General features: G+C 37.7%; 2 protein-coding genes across 3 annotated transcripts; both read left to right on the top strand.

Moving 5' to 3' along the window:
* The first annotated feature begins 2,826 nt into the window (after nt 1-2,826).
* LOC115780298 (troponin I, slow skeletal muscle-like) lies at nt 2,827-6,108 on the top strand. The gene is made up of 8 exons (XM_030729419.1): nt 2,827-2,908; nt 4,189-4,221; nt 4,398-4,404; nt 4,527-4,568; nt 4,657-4,788; nt 4,909-4,998; nt 5,177-5,353; nt 5,788-6,108. Exons 2-8 carry the CDS (start codon nt 4,208-4,210, stop codon nt 5,890-5,892), a joined length of 567 nt encoding a protein of 188 aa, XP_030585279.1. The 5' UTR covers nt 2,827-2,908; nt 4,189-4,207; the 3' UTR covers nt 5,893-6,108.
* Nucleotides 6,109-8,925: 2,817 nt separating this feature from the next.
* LOC115780297 (troponin T, cardiac muscle isoforms-like) lies at nt 8,926-15,788 on the top strand. 2 transcript variants are annotated; one of them, XM_030729416.1, is made up of 14 exons: nt 8,926-9,020; nt 9,170-9,214; nt 9,331-9,338; nt 9,564-9,581; nt 11,822-11,848; nt 11,987-12,008; nt 12,107-12,170; nt 12,269-12,385; nt 12,469-12,546; nt 12,734-12,835; nt 12,923-13,032; nt 13,178-13,268; nt 14,095-14,135; nt 15,521-15,788. In XM_030729416.1, exons 2-14 carry the CDS (start codon nt 9,186-9,188, stop codon nt 15,558-15,560), a joined length of 747 nt encoding a protein of 248 aa, XP_030585276.1. In that variant the 5' UTR covers nt 8,926-9,020; nt 9,170-9,185; the 3' UTR covers nt 15,561-15,788. The 2 variants fall into 2 exon arrangements, with proteins under 2 accessions (XP_030585276.1, XP_030585277.1); XM_030729417.1 differs by lacking the exon at nt 9,564-9,581.
* The last annotated feature ends 782 nt before the right edge of the window (nt 15,789-16,570 follow it).

Raw genomic sequence — 16,570 nt, 5'->3', positions numbered from 1 at the left:
GTGTCCGTGGAAGAACAAAATAAGAAATGTGCCTAAAGATTGACAGCTGTTAGGAAACAGTTTGCCTCGGTTATATTTGAGCTGAAGCCAAATATTATAAATATTATCTTATGATATGCATCTTTTTGTTCCAGCACAAAATAAACACCATGATAAAAGCAAACTGTGAAAGATTCCCTTATAGTCCTGATGCAAAGTTTTTGTGTTTCTGTTTTGCTTGTTTTTTGAAGTTCAGATTTGAGATTGTGCGATCTTGGGTGTGTTCGGGATTCTTTCTGAATAATCATCTAACTTAGCAACATGCCACTTGTTGTGAACAACAGAGGCATAGTGTTCAGCCCCGTCTCTGGCTGCGCCGAGGAGTTGGCACACAGGCCAAACAGCAATGCAGCTGTGGTGGTGGTGTTTGTAGAGGAGCTGTTTATTTTGGCACCGACTATAATATGTGTGAGTCACATCAAGCAAGACGACAACAGAAAGTCACGCAAACATGAAAGAACTACAGTCAAGACTGTAACTCCTTTATAGCCCTTTCATGTGTTAATGAATAAGTGGAGCAAAATAAGATTTTACTTTGTTGATATGCTTAAATAAATATACACTAATCACCACAACATTAGGCCTAATATTGAGTACCCCATTAGGGTATGAACATGGGATATTTGAGGGTTTTCTACGGTGTCGGCTGCAGATCGGGCCTGTTCTGTCCATCCTTCGTAATGCTTGTAGAGCTATTATACACTACTACCATTTCAAAATTTAAAATTTTAAAGCAAAAAGGCTGTCATGCCCTATAAGCTGCAAATGTAAGAATGCCTGGATAACCAGGTACAGGTGGCGAATCATTATACAGAACTGAATGAGTCTGCTTTGGTTAACCCGTCTAAATCAAGGGACACAGTGATTCCAAAATTTCAAGTTTCAAATCAAATGTGCTACTTATCAATGTAAACTGCATATCTACAGTGAAGAAGGGAAAACCTGACAGGCTAACTGAACACTCAGTTCGATGGCATATCAGACATTACAGGGTAATACATTTTTTTTTTCTGTTTGTTTTTCACATGTATGTTTTTCTTCTATTTTACTTATTTTTTTGTACACATGCTATTATGTTAATGTTGCTTATCTGGCAGTGGTAAATTAAAAAAAAATATTAACTGTACTCTTATACCCTGAAAAGATGTGTTTTAGAGTTAATAAAATCGACTGATTGATTGATTGATTGATTGATCTTCCAAATACACAATATTAAATCTGAATGATTCATTTAACATCCTCAGTTTTTTAGACTTAAATAATACAATTACAGCAAAACACCTCACCTATATGTATGCTTCCTGGAGACAGTGCTGCAAACAGAGCAGCAATCCTGCTACCAAATATGCTGTGGAATTATAATCAGTTGCCATGAGCAAAGTGCTCAGCTCAAATCAGATTCAGTCCTGAATCAGTGAGAGCAAAACTAACTTCCTGCATGCTCTATTTTACAAGAAAAAATAAATAAAAAATCAGGACACTGCTTACAGATATAACAGATACAACATTTTATCCATATATTTATTTGCTGGAACATAGTGACTGTTTCAAATTTCTCTAAATAAAAAAAAAAAAAACTTAAATAAATAACCTGGTTTGTGGTCCAGAAGTTCAGGAGCCCCATTGGCTAGCTATCTGACTGCTGCTAACTTTGTCGATTGTCAGCAGAAGACTGCAAACTCCTGACCACCACCCTCTATCCTCTCTGGCTGCTGTAGTTCCTGCTTGCATTTAATCATTTAGAGTATTGGCAGCATTTGTGGCCACATATTACCAACAGGTGGTGCCTGCTGTCCAGCAGATCACGTTTTAGGCTCTGTGAATGGTTATGCCTCACTGTGTCTGCGTCTACGTCTGTGTGTAACCCCAGATCAAAGCTGCTTTATTAACTCAGGACTTGTTAAGCTACTATGTATATGACTGACTTTCAAACTGGACTTTCATGTTTGTTGCACTGCTGTACAAACTGGAGAATATCTCTCTAACACAAATACAACCCAGACACAAATGATTTCATGGATTAATTTAAGGACTTACTGTCTTTATGAGTGTGAAGAGCACACACACACACACACACACGTTCACACAGACAGACGCATCTGTGTTTTCATTTTGCTTTGAGCACACAAACCCCAAATACAAAGCATGCGCGCATATGCAGACTGAGACCCAGTATCAAAGAGTGGCAGCATCACATGGCGTTGCAATTTGTCTATGTTTAGTTGTGAGGCCTTAGCCAAATGAACACTGGAAACTGCATTCCTGTCTTAAAACCAAGGGCTTAGCATTGTCTGCAGCCATTATCCTAATCAGACCAATGGGGCCCTTCAGTCTCATAGGGGACATGGCAAATCTCCAATATCACTCTCAGTAGCCACAAAAAAATCTCAGAAAATCAATTCTACTAACAAGACAGGCTGCTGGCCGCTTCACGGTTTCTTTAATTGAGGAGAACAGGAGGCATAATCATAACTCTGACCGACTGTTAGCATGAACAAAAAGGAGAGGGGATCCTGCCTAGAATGTTAAATAATTTACTTTTGTAAAAAAGGGACGAAAGATGAAAATTTTATTCTAAACTGCTGAAGTGAAAGATTACAATGATGACATTTAAGCTACCTTGGCACACATTATTATGAAGAGCAGAAGAGCGGTGATCTGTAGACACAACACAAGCAACATAAGCACTGTTATCCTGAGCCCACCCCCTCTTATGGTAGTGTGTGTGTGTGTGTGTGTGTGTGTGTTTCTATTTAAGTCTTCTTATGATAGAGAGGAGGGCCAAAAGGGAGCTGGAGATAAATGTTCCAGTGTGTTCTTCGCTCCATCACTCTGCGTCTGTCTGCATCCACAGCATCTACAAAGGAAGGTAAGGGCATAGCCTTGCTGCTACACTTAACGCTATCTATTCATTTTCCTGTCCTTTTTGTTTTTTACCTTAGATATAATCAATATAAGAAGACAATACATTTAAGAAACAATTGCAATTAAGGAAAATATCTTTTTTTTTTTTTTTTAATTCTAGATAATAACTTGGTCTATATGTCTGCAAATAACAAACCAATTCCATCACAGGTTATCTGACCCAATGCCTTAAATTGGTTGTTTTGTCTGATAAAAAGTCTAAAAGTTCAAGGACAGTCAATTTAACAACAGGAAGAAAAGCACCAATTCTAATCCCAACCATAATGGTTCATTTTTTTTTTTGCACAACAACTTAAATTGTTATTCAGGTAACATAAAAAAATAACACAAATATGCCATACAATAAATAAGCTGGACAGCAGGTTATGTATGGTATATTTTTAAAGTGTTACAACAAAGCAGTCCTGGTTATTGATTTGTAACTCTCTACCGAACATTGTTCAGTAGGTCAACAGAAATTTGCCATCTGCATTTCAGTTCATTCTCATAAGCATAAAGGTCAAAATTCTTACTCCAAGACTAACTTATGAAGATTTTCTGCTTATTTGTTTAATGCGACTATAATCTGATTACCTGTAGGGCTACAAAAGAAAACACTGAAGTAACATGACATCTTTGATGAATGACTGAGAAAAAATATCAAGTTCATATATCACATGACTTACTGTATATTAATCATGCATGCTATCTTTCTGCTTGCTCCTCTTTCAAACTGGGCCTCCTTAAACACAAAGTTCGAGTCAGGAATGTTCTAACAGTTACAGACCTTGTCTATATTTGTGTCTTGGCTAAGAAGTGAGGGTGAAAGCGGGAAATAAATGTTATCAGAAGTGGCTGCCATGTTGGGGGCCTCGCATGTTTCTCCATGTCTGCCATCACTTCATTTTCAGCGCACTATCAGCACCGAGAGCTGACGACATGATTTTGTCCAGAAGGCTCAATGAATACTAAGTAACAATGTCTAATACTGCTGAACAAAATGTAAACGGTCATCTGTTACCAATTTCATGAATAACTGACATTACTTATACTAAAGAATCTGGGATAATAATCCTTAGAATATTTTATATACTTCCAGTTTTGTAACACTATGCTGTTGACTGTGGTGGAATGAATGTATACACTGGAGTTAAAATGGAAACCATAGTTTAGACCCTTCGGGTACCCAAGTGGTCCAGACTGTCAAGGACTTCAGAAGCAAAAGGTTTTATTTTTGTCTTCCAGGGGGAACTAAATAGCCAAGATGCCTGAGAAAGCGTAAGCATGTTGAGTTTTTATTATTGTCTTCACTGCCAAATAAGAGGATCAGTTTCATACAGCAAAAAGAATTTGATTAGTAAAAACATAAATTTAGCATGATAAGAGCAGTCCTGCTATGAATAATAAAACATTAATTTTGGACATCTGTTTCTTTTGTCCTTTTTAACCAACAGACCCGAGGTAAGATTTGACTAAATATCTTTACATTTACTACAAACCCAATGCTTTAAAGACAGACACTTCCATCAGCTGCAGAATAATAAAATGTCACATTGTGATTAAAGAAAATGTGCTTTCTGCAGAGAAAATCTAAAATCTCAGCTTCTCGTAAGCTCATGCTGAAGGTGAGTTGTCTGCAGTGTTTGGCACAATAGTATCTCACTCAGAAGGATCGATCAAATTATTGAATTTACTTTGTGCCTTGTGTTTCAGAGCTTGATGGTAGCCAAGGCCAAAGAGGACCTGGAGCAGGAGATGGTAGAAAAAGAGGAGCAGAAGGCAAAGTACGTGGAGGAAAAGGCTCCTCCAATACAGACCAGTGGTCTGTCTTTAGCAGAGCTGCGGGTACTGTTTAACATTTGCCACCATTTTGTTCCCACACACAGAATAAAACTGCCTACAGTTATTGAAATTACACTGTCTAGAACTCAGTTATTTACTTCAGGAAATTATTCAACTTTGCAGACATTATGTGAAGAGATGCATGCCAGAATAGATGTGGTGGACGAGGAGCGTTATGATATTGAAGCCAAGGTCTTGCACAACACCAGAGAGGTAAAAAAAACACATAAGTGTGGCAAGATTTTTTTTTTTAATCTATATTACTGTATCCACAGAAAATAGATCAATTTAATGCTGCAACAGTCCCGATGAAGTCTGTATGTTACTGCATAACATCATAGTTTGGCTTTAGATAAAAGGCAAGGAGTTTATGCCAAGTTATTATCTGCAGATCAAAGACCTGAACATCAAGGTATTGGACTTGAGAGGAAAGTTCAAGAGACCTAACCTGAGAAGGGTGAGGGTCTCTGCTGATGCCATCCTGCGCTCCCTACTGGGTTCTAAACACAAGGTCTCTTTGGATCTGCGAGCTAACCTAAAATCAGTCAAAAAGGAGGACACAGAAAAGGTACTGACAGGCGATGCTTTGAGGAAAAAAACAACAGATAAATTGATGCAGATAATCATTCACTCCCATGGTACAAAAGCTGCAGCTGTGGCAGAGATGATTCCATATGTGCATTAGGTCTTCAACTGATGTTCTCATTGAGTGTGACTGACAAAGTGTGAAACAGATTAATCAGCTTCTTTTAATAGAGAGGCTTTTTGTATAGATAAACTTTGTAAAGCATGTGAGGGACTTACTCACAAGCCAGTCGTGGGGTGTTATCCTGCTTCTCACCCAATTATAGCTCGGATAGGCTCCAGCAAGCCACCCCACCACAGGCAAAAGGATGGATGGATGATTGATTGCGAGTGTGCAAAATATCCTGAGGTAAGCTAGAAACAGTGGAAAAATCAGTCATATCTCTAATATATGTATATATTCTGTGTACATTGCAGGAGAAGACAGTGGAGATGAGTGACTGGAGGAAGAATGTGGAGGCCATGTCAGGCATGGAGGGCCGCAAGAAGATGTTTGATGCAGCAAAAGGCCAAAACCAGTAAACAGCAACTGGTGAACAAACAGTCAGCTTTCATCCATTACCAAACACCATCACTTGCATACCAAAGAGTTTTGTGCACAAGGCATAAGGACTGCTTGGTGACTTCTGGCATTGGAGAAATTCAAGTTATTTAAATACTCGGTATCCTCCCACTCTACTTGTGTTTGACCACTGAAATAAACACCGCATCTCTATTCTCATCATCCCTGAGTCATCTTGTTTGGAAGAAAAATGTGCAGTGATTTCTCCTCTTTTTTTTTTTTTTTTTGCATACGTGTGAAGATTCAGAAACATATCCAACAGAACTGAAATTAAACTTTACTTCAAAAGTACACAGATTAAATTCTGTACAGCTGCAAGTGAGAAGCAAAATGCGGCACCAGGACGTGAATGTCCATATCAACAGGACAGCCAGCGGAATTCTGCAGGCCAAAGTGGCACACAAAGCGCACACACTTACTTTAACTTTGTTAAGTGAACCAGCATGGAATAAATCCTGCGCGAAGGGTCAGTCTGCCATAAAACTCCATGACAGGAAACTCCGGTTCTAACTCGCCTGCGGATGAAAACTGCATGGGAGAATTAGTTTAAACAGTCCGCTTGACTGCAGACTGCGCATGCCCTGTGTAGGCGAGAAAAGTCATGTTGTACCGCCGTTAGTTTATTCAGCAAACTAGACACCATAGTGTGCCAGTGAGATCTCAGACCACACCCATTTCTGAAAATGTATGTTTAATGAGTCATTATTAAATAGAAATGAAAGTGAAATAACTTTTTTCGCGGGATTGCAAAATTCTGAGTAGTCACAAACAGTAATCCTTAACAAAAATGCCCACACTTCAGAAAAATACAGTCTGCTTCCACTTTCACTCCGTAAACTGTTCTGCGGAAAGAAGGAATGATTTCCAAATGAAAAGCAGAGAAAAGGCTTTTTTCAAACGAAGAAGTTACTGATGGCTGTAACCTTGAGGTAACAGTAGTAGGGTCCTACAGGGTGCAGTTTGAATGTCGGAATTTGCCATTCACTAGTGCTTCATGTCTGGTTTTGTTTTAACACCGAGTGCAGGCAGTTGCCTTGATTCATTCGAGCAAATTTCCTTTTTACCACATGGTGGCAGTATTACCTCGTGACTCTACTGAGACGATGAGAGTAATTTTCCAAGCAACAAGATTGTCTGGCAGCTTATGACGGCAGCACGGTTGTTTTCAGATGAAATAGAGCAGCTACTTATGGAAAAGGTGAAAGGTTACACTGCTAATGCAGTAAGCAGAAATGACTTGTTGGAACTGAGGGTCACTGTGTTATGGAATCAAACGGAATTTTAAAAGTGAAGTTAGTCGGAATTACGCCTGAAGGCTTATTGACGTTTTGTTAAGTTTTTTTTAAGAGGCGTTTTCAACAATACAGTGAGAAGAAAGTTTGACTCGACAGCTTTTGATGCGCTCCACTCAACAAGTAGTTAAAAAGTAACATGAAGTTTAAAAAGGAAAAATAAAGGAATAGTTTAATTTTATGAAATGAGTAAAAATCAACGAGACTTATGAACATCTGTTTTACACACTGTATCAATGTTAGAGACCTCTCCACAGAACATGTCTGCATAATTTTGTAACCTCTAGTTTGCATCACGTTTGTTATATATGGAAACCAGAGGAACAGAGGCTTTCCAAGCATAATGAATGATGAAACTAAGAGTTAATTGTCCAATTTCATCCAAAAATATAGATCTAAGCATTCACAGAAAATACATATTTGACACAATATGTGTTTTAAGGGAAAAATGTACAATCCAAAATTGCACTGAAAATGTTAGACTTTATTGTATATATTCTGGTCCTATTAACACACACAGCATCTACAGCTAAAACATGCAGAGCTTGCAGGTACACAGGGGTGCATCATTGACCCTTTTAGGAAAGCACATTGACAAAAAACTGACCCAACAATCTGTACATTGCGTAGACTACAAGGTCTAGTCCAAGTAACACAAACACAATACACAGGTATGCACACACATAAATACAAAATAAGTAAATATAATTAATATCTGAACTACTCTATTAAAGATTTGTCACCATTTTTTATTTTCTAAATAGTTCATGTTTTTCTGAAAATTCAAATTATTTTAAAATGCCAAAAATCCAAGAAGTTAACTCATGCAATATGCCAGTAGTCCTACATGAGTTTATAGTGTCTTTTATTGTGAGCAAGAACAACCATGTTTTGCCAAAGAAATATTAAAAATAAATAAAATGTATTAAATATAATAAAATGAAATTAAGAAATAAAATTAACAATATATCATGATGCATATAGATTAGTAGAACAACTGCGTAAAATGTATGTGGACTTTACTGTGGCAAGACTTGACACTAGACACCTGACTGGCATGTGAGAAAACAGCATCACCCTCTAAACAGTTGGGGCAGAGGGGGAACTCTCATTCAAGCATCTCTGCGAACAGAGTTTTGGCTTTCAGCTCACAAGAGTCATCTCCGGATTTGTGATCCTGACTGTGGGGTCGGCTACATTACAGGAAACACCGGGTGTATCAAAAGACTTGGCATGGTCATAAATGGCGTTATTTATTGCATGTTATTGCATGTGAGGTCTGAGGGCAGACATTATGATCAAAGACAAGGTGCAAAAGATAGAGCTGGAAAAAGGGTGTGGATTTTATGTCAGTATTTTCCTTGGTACTCTGCTGTGGGAAAAATGCTCACTTTGTTTACTGCATTACAAAACTGCAGGCAAACCTTTTAGAAATGTGATATTAGGAAGTATATGAGATAAAATTAAATATCAGAAGGGCCTGAGCCATGCCTGTATGTGTGTGCACACAGGAATACGTGTTTAACTCATGAGAAGCTGAAATCTTTGGAGAACGATGATCCTGTGCAGTTCGGCTGAGGTTTTGAAGGGTAAAAATAGTGAAGGCAAGTCCACAGAGAATACATGTTTTCCCATTCTAGTAGATGCTATCTGCCATCTGTTTGCAGGTATGTGCCCACCCACTGCAGACATGGGCAGCTTGCCGCCATGTGATCCACTGCTGGGTTTAAAAGCTTATAGCCCAGAGAGAAGGACACAGTATACAATTCCCCATTTAGCCACATTGCACGATCTGAGTAAGTGTGCATGCTCTTTTTCTGTCTTTTTAAGCAAAGAAAATCTGTAAATATTTCATACTTTTTAATTAATTTTTAGATATTTGAGTTCCTATCAGTCTGTAGATGCAGAATTATTAACCTCTCTGTATTTTCGCTTACATGTACAGGTGTTGCATCCTGAACATGTCAGACACAGAGGATGCCACATATGAGTGAGTACTGGATTCATTTCTGTAGAAACAACACTGAAGTTCACAAAGTGATGCCAGAACAGATGGAATTAATCAATACAAAATATTTTTGGTCCATTTTTTTTTCTTTTTTTCAGAGGACAACGTGAGTCAGTTTGTCAATTCACTGAAACCATGCATGAGCTAGATAAGTCTTGACAGTTTCTGTTTGCACACTTGTATAAAAGCTACACATTCATGCAGGTGCATGTCTGCATGCCGTGCATGAATGCAGCTACAGTAGAAATGCCACACCCATATTTACTGTAATTGTAAAAGTTTGCATTGCTCTAGCTGACCTCTGCTCTTTACCTCTCTCTATGGTGTGAAGGAGAGGAAGATATTATTTGTAAGTTTGCATAAACAATATCTATGATAACAATGCAAAATTGTATTTCTTTTTTTCTGCCACTTTGTTGCGTTACACACTTCCATTTAAACATTCATCATTGCTTAACACACTGCATCTGCTAAGCTGCTGGCTTCACTGCAGAGCTCACTGTATTTTTGGCATCTTGTTGCCACTGTAGAGATGGCTGCTTTCCTGTAGCTTTTTTGCCAGACTGACCTTTGTCCTCTGAGTCAGTCCTCTATGCCTGAGACTTGAGATAGTTCACCTTTTATAAACATCCCAGTGGATCTGTCCTTTCCAGTCAAATGGTGCAGTGGGTCACCATCGCAGAGACAAAGGATCATACCTCTATTTCTGTCTCCTTTGTGGGACTGTCCACCCGAGCTCATGTCAAGCTTGGCTGAAACCAAGTAGCACCTGTCTCCCTCTATGTAGATAACAGTAGCTGCTAGTGAGCAATGTAGGTCAGCCTATGTTCTCAGTAGAGGCCCTTGGGGAAGGTAGCAGCAGGAGCACAATACCCACTTTCAGCTTTATTCCTGCTAGAGGTCCTCCTGAGTGCAGGTTGATTTACCTTCTTTTCAAGAGGTTGAATTTCCATTTGTGGCCATAAAGATTTGCTGTGATTTTTCTCCCCAAAATGAGGATAAAAAAAAAAAAAAACAGCACTTAAACTCCTTTGAAAATAACACAAAAGATTAAAGTAACTCCAGAGATGCTGCTGGCAAAATGGTGAAAGTAATTTCCCTACTCCAGTGATATCTACTTTATTTTATGTTAAGTATCAAGTTTTAATTTCAATTCAAAAGTCTCTATCTGCGCAGCTTTGTTTTAAAATGAATCTTAAAATACAGGTGCATCATGAGTTCAGCCACTTGCCCTGAAGTACATGGCCTGAAACACTTTCCAAAAAGTTAGAATGATGAAATAGCTGCTTCTGCTCAGCACAGGGTAAAATATAAGAGCATCTCAACAATAAAACAAAAGTGCGCAATGCAAATTCAAATTTTGTTGTTTTCAATTTTTTTTCATGTTTATGTTGTAAGTCTTAAAGACTGTCTGAAGTTTGAAGGCGCTGTCATAGATGGCAGACTTCTGAGCTACACGCAGTGCACAACTGCCACACTGACTGCTGTGCTTGGTTTGCACAGAAGGAGGAGGAGGAGGGGGAGGAACAGGTGGAAGAGGTAGAGGAGAACGTGGAAGGTATTACTGTTCCAACAGACATGAACTTACTCCAGCCACATTGTTGGCAACTCCAACAAAAATGACAGTTGGCAACTGTCTAATGACAGTAATTTTGTGTTTACACATATATAAGTGACACGCATAATAAAAATAATAATAATGTTTTTAGATAGATAGGCCTTTACCTAGTAACAGCTAGAAGGGCCCCATTTATGGACTGAAGTCTGCAAACTGGTTTGTATGGGGTCATTTTTTTTTTTTTTGTAGCTTGGGATTATTCAGATGTGTTCAAAATAAGAGACTTTTCATTCATGCTGGAAATGAAGGAACTTCAAAAGTCGAGCTGAAAGAAAATAAATGCAGTTCATCATAAGCAGATTTTACAATTGTCACTAAACTGAAAACATAAAAGCAATCTCAATGTATCTGAAATATATCAGGCAGAAAATGCATTTTTTTTTTGGTACATTTTAGTTTACTACTACATGAATATAAATCCAGATTTATGTAGATAATTGTTTGCAAGTAGAATTAAAGATTTTAAGCATGAATGGACAGAGACTCCGGTGGAGACATGAAGTTATCTTTGACAATCTGAAACTCCAGACGAGAACTGCATGCGTGACTGCATGGCTTTTCAGATTTGTCATCTCAGCAGGAGACGCTCACCTTATCTTACTCAGATTCTAAGTGTCTACATCCCTTAGGGTCATTCCAACCCCATCATCACTGACAGCCATTTCTTCCTTTAATGATACTGATATTTCTGTGTGAACCAACAGTGACTAATGGTTTGGTTGTGCTTTGTTTTTTTTGATTGTTTGTTTTTTTTAAAGAAAGCTGCCTGGTTATCTGTTGATACAAAAAAATAATATTAATATCATCAAACCAAACAAATAGACCAGTATGGAGGGGCATTACTAGGTTCCAGGCCATTGGCTAAGACAACATCTTTCATAGCTTTGAAAGAGTCGTCACTCTCAACATGTCACTGTGAGCTTTCTGTTCCTTTTCTTTGCTCAATGTTGACGTTGCATCTCATCTTTCAGTAGATGCCGCAGAAGAAAATGAAGGAGGTATGGAGGAGTTATTAACAAAACACAGAGACTGCTGTGTGTCAGAGGAAAAAAATTCTGTTTTTAATATTTTTTAATATTAGTGTTTTTTACTAAACACTTGGATTTTTTTTTTTTTTTTTTTTTGTGGATACACAGATGATGCAAAGCCCAAACAAAGGTAAAAACTGAGATTTAAAATATTTGTATACTTTATTCAAATGCATCATAATCCACAATAAAAGACATACTTAAATAAAGTTTTCTCACCTTCCTCAGGCATAATTTTGTTCCTGGCTTGGCAGCTCCCAAAATCCCAGATGGAGAAAAAGTGGACTTTGACGTGAGTTGATCTCAAGACCAGCTAAAGTAGCAGAATAATAACTTTAGTTCTTTGGACTTTAAATAATATATGAGCTTCATGTTTTCCCATATTTTCAGGACATTCAAAGGAAACGGATGGAAAAAGACCTGACTGAACTCCAGACTCTGATTGAAGCTCACTTTGAGAAGCGCAAGAAGGAGGAAGAAGAGCTTATTAGCCTCACACAGCGTATTGTACGTTTTTCTCCTCATATTTCTAACAGCTGTTTTACATACATGACACTTCAAGTCAAAATTAATTTCCTTTTCTACACCAGGAGAAACGCAGGTCTGAGAGAGCAGAGCAGATGAAGATCAGAGCAGAGAGAGAAAGAGAACGGCAGAACAAACTAGCGGTAAGCGTGGTCACTCTAAAATTACATTTTCAGATTGTAACTGCAAGACAGATATGTTTTCTAGATGTTCAAGTTGTCTAGGAAAACTCAGCCACAATTTTACCTACAAACTGTATTCAGCGCAATTTGTGCAAGTTCAGCAGTCAGAATAGTGTGAGCAATCAAAGGAACTGTGTCTTTTCATCAGGAAGAGAAAGCAAGGAAAGAAGAAGAAGAAGCCAAGAAGAAAGCAAATGAGGATGCAAGGAAGAAGATGATTCTGTCCAACCTGACTTTCACTGGATACAGGGTAATGATTTAGTTTATCATTAAAGCATCTAAAGGGGCCATGGTGAATATAATATCACATTTCTACTTGTGCTCGTGTCCCCTCCAGCAAACACAGAATGGGACAAAAAAACCAACGGAGCGAGAAAAGAAGAGAAAGATCCTGAACGAGAGGCGCAAAGAGTTAAACACTGATCATTTGAAAGAGGACAAACTCAGGTAAAAAAAAATAAATAAATAAATAAAAGACTCGACTTTCTCTTGATTCATCCCAAATATCTTCCATAATCAATTTTAGATAAAAGTGCAGTCTGTTCACCATCTGATCACTATACAGTAAACTGCCATAACATTTTCTCTCCAGAGAAAAGGCTAAGGAACTCTGGGACTGGTTGCGCCAGCTAGAGGCAGATAAATTTGAACTTCAGCAAAAATGCACGAAGCAGAAGTACGAGGTAAAATACTTCTTGTCACTGCAACCACATATACATGAGAAACATACCTTCTGTATGGATAGATCCTAGGATATGAGCCAAGAAAACATGAAAGAGTGACTTATGAGAACACCACGTACAATGAGTCATGACTGGATTCTTATAAATTACAGTGGAACTCAGCCAAAGATCAAAAATAGATAACTAGGCCTGGTCATAGGCGATACACTGCTCCTACTGTAAGCACAAAGCAAGATGGTAAAGATATAAAATGAGATTTGTTTTAAGCCAAATTATCGGTACAAGTTTTTCTACTTTTATTTGAAAATATACTCTTATTCAACATCAAATGAGGCTTTTAAACAAGTCAAATTATTTGTTAGCATGTTTAAACTGAAATGTGTAATTTTGCTGTTTGATAACAATAATCACCAAATTCAATGAATAAACCTACAATTTTAAGATACAGCATAGTGCTAGTCTTTATTTTCTATACAACATGATTAGGGTCAGCCACTGTGTGTGATATTAAGTTGAATCACAAACATGTAAGATCATCAAATTATTTTTTTGATCACATGCTAAGGGTGTGGAATTTCTTTGTGCCTGTGTGGGTTCTCTGTGAGTACTCCAGCTTCCTCACACAGTCCAAAGACATAAATGTTAGGGTAGTGAACGACTCTGAAAAATATTACTGTAGTTTGATTTTCTTTGCAGTTTTGCTAGCTGCACAGTTTTTATTGAGACATAATTATTTTTTATATAATAAAACAAATGCCGAAGAGGTCAACACATTGATTTTTCACAGCATAGATACCAGATAACCACTAAACTCATCTTTGCTCAGGTCACGGTGCTGAGAAATCGTGTCAGTGATCATCAGAAAATGTAAGTCTGTTCTGTTGTGTTTTCTGTTTATGCACAAATATTATATTTTATTTAGTGCTTTCTAACACATTACACATGGAACCGGCTCATTTTCTTGGATGAAAAATTCCTATGGCTCGGATTCCTGTAGTAGAAACGTAAAATCACAGTAAACTAGGAAAAGTAAGTCATCGTGATACTTACAAATAAATGTATCCACCTCCTCTCATTTGAACTTTCTCTCTACTTTCTAACTTCACTGATCCTGATCTCCATTCTCTTGAAATATTATTAGAAGTAGCTGCTTGTGTTGGCAGCCCTGATAGCAGGGCTAAATTTCCCAGAGCACATCCAGTCAAACAGGACTGGAAAAATTAAACGTGAGCAGGTGAGAGGTGTTTTATTTCTTAGTAACATATACACACCCAGACTGGGCTGCAAAGTCTCACCATCTCAACTGCTATCTGTGTTCATGCTGCTTGCCAAAGATGAGAAAATAAAAATTGGACCAATCCAAATCATGCACATGTTTCCTGTTGACCCCATGTGGGCTTTACCTCAACATAGTGAGGGACTGAGCAAAAACTGGCAAGTTCTAACATTGGTTTTCATGCAGAATATGCAAACCAGGAACAGTTCTGGTCCAACAAGTTATATCCATCAAATAACTACAACAAATGCTTCTTAAAAAAAAAAAAAAAACAAGTTTTAGTTTTAGAAAATTAATTGACCAAAAACAAAACAAACAAACAAAAAAACTGAATTTATAAAAACTTCATTTGCAAGGTGCAAGGGAGAAGAGCCTGTGTAGCGACAATAGATAAAGATAGCAGCCAGTTATTGGTTTGTCCCTCATCCCACAGCTAAGAAAAGCTTTTAGTAGCTCCAGTATCTGAGGGTTAAATTCCTAAACTGTTAATGCAATACTTTTGTTAATTCCTTTGAATTAAAGCTAAATGTCTGCAGGTCAGTCACAATTTGATTGTTTGATTTAAAAATCCGCTGTGGTGCTACACTGAGGCAAAATTCCCCGCATGAAATGTTAAACTGTCCAAATATTTATTGGCCTAACTATAGTAAAGATTAGAAAACAAAGAAAATAACTTGCTTTAAAAAAGTCAGTGATGTTAAATTCAAACCTTTCCTTGCTAAGACAAAAAAAATTTCCCTAAAAGAATTTAAAATTCAAATGCAGCTAAAGGGTGACTTATTTGCATCAGTAGAATGAATTACATTTCTGAAGAGCAAACAGCGACCGCTCCCACTCAGCTGTGCATACAGGGTTTTACAAACAGATATAGTACCAGAGGCACTGAATACAAGGTTCAGCAAGTAGTACAGGTGAGCACCAAATATGTGTGCTGGTTGATATGATGATGCTCTGCTGACTTTTATTTTCTTCTCAGTTCAAAGGGAGGCAGGAGCAAGCGTGGCCTGAGGAAGTAACAGCTGACATCAGCTGGAGAAAAGCCAGTAACATCGCATATCCATGGACAACTGAGAATAAGAAACTCCATAATAATATTTTCTTAATACTTGAAAATGCAAGAACAAAACTCTGAAAAATATAATACACTCTGTAAAGTGCATGCTAAGTTACTGACAGATGATGATGTGATTTAACTTGTGTTCAGGAAAGGAGGATATTTTTTAAAATTAAAACCAGACGTTTTGTTGTCCAACTGACTGTAAGAACTCACAGCAACTGAACTGATTTTTGTGTGTAGGAATTCATGATTGCAAAGAATTAAAAAAAAAAAAAAAAGCTTGTATTTAACAAAATGGACATGGTGCTTGTATCTTTGGCTCCTGCACTCATGGGAACTTACAGCTGAATGCCAAGTCTATGATAATTATAAAAGCCACACCTGCTTTAATAAGGCCATATTGTGGTTTTTGACAAAACTGGACTTAATAGTTTTATGTGACAGATTTGGGTGAGTTCACTTTAGCTGCAGTCCTGTTTTATTTGTGGCTTTTTACATGTGATGCCCATGTAGGGTTGTATACTCACAGTAATACTAGCTTTCTATTAATGACCACATTCTGACACAAATCTATCAGTGTAACATGAAGTGATTGTAAAAAAAAAAAAAAAAAAAAAAAAAAAATCAGCTGTATCCGAAGTCTGAATTTGAATAATACCCACAGACCAAGAATTCCCTCATGGCTGTTCAGTGGATTATGTGGTTTGAAATGTGGAGGACCAAAGTTCAAATCTGGTCAACAGTTATATAACTGCTACAACAGCTGCAGTGCCTGGTTTAATAAAATAAATCATAGGGGTGGGGTGAACAGAATGAGAGATGAGTTGCTAATCTGCCTTGAAGCATTTCAAACTCTGCAGCCAAAGTCTACAGGGGTGTGACAAGATCTGAGATTGGAAACCTCTTTATGCTGAACCAGTGACCCTGAAAATGGCTCGTAATTACTTGAAATTTATGGATCGTCACCTT

This window comes from Archocentrus centrarchus, chromosome 5 (assembly GCF_007364275.1).
Source record: "Archocentrus centrarchus isolate MPI-CPG fArcCen1 chromosome 5, fArcCen1, whole genome shotgun sequence".
Classification (NCBI taxonomy): domain Eukaryota; kingdom Metazoa; phylum Chordata; class Actinopteri; order Cichliformes; family Cichlidae; genus Archocentrus; species Archocentrus centrarchus.
The sequence above is the reverse complement of the archived record's forward strand: the minus strand, read 5'-3'. Positions and strand labels throughout refer to the sequence as shown.

Coding starts and splice junctions, on each gene's coding strand:
- LOC115780298 (XM_030729419.1), top strand. Junction 4,789..4,908: donor TGTCTTTAGCAGAGCTGCGG/GTACTGTTTAAC, acceptor TCAACTTTGCAG/ACATTATGTGAAGAGATGCA. Junction 4,999..5,176: donor TCTTGCACAACACCAGAGAG/GTAAAAAAAACA, acceptor TATTATCTGCAG/ATCAAAGACCTGAACATCAA.
- LOC115780297 (XM_030729416.1), top strand. CDS start 9,186: ATGTCAGACACAGAGGATGCCACATATGA. Junction 12,171..12,268: donor GAGAAAAAGTGGACTTTGAC/GTGAGTTGATCT, acceptor CCATATTTTCAG/GACATTCAAAGGAAACGGAT. Junction 13,033..13,177: donor TTGAAAGAGGACAAACTCAG/GTAAAAAAAAAT, acceptor TTTTCTCTCCAG/AGAAAAGGCTAAGGAACTCT.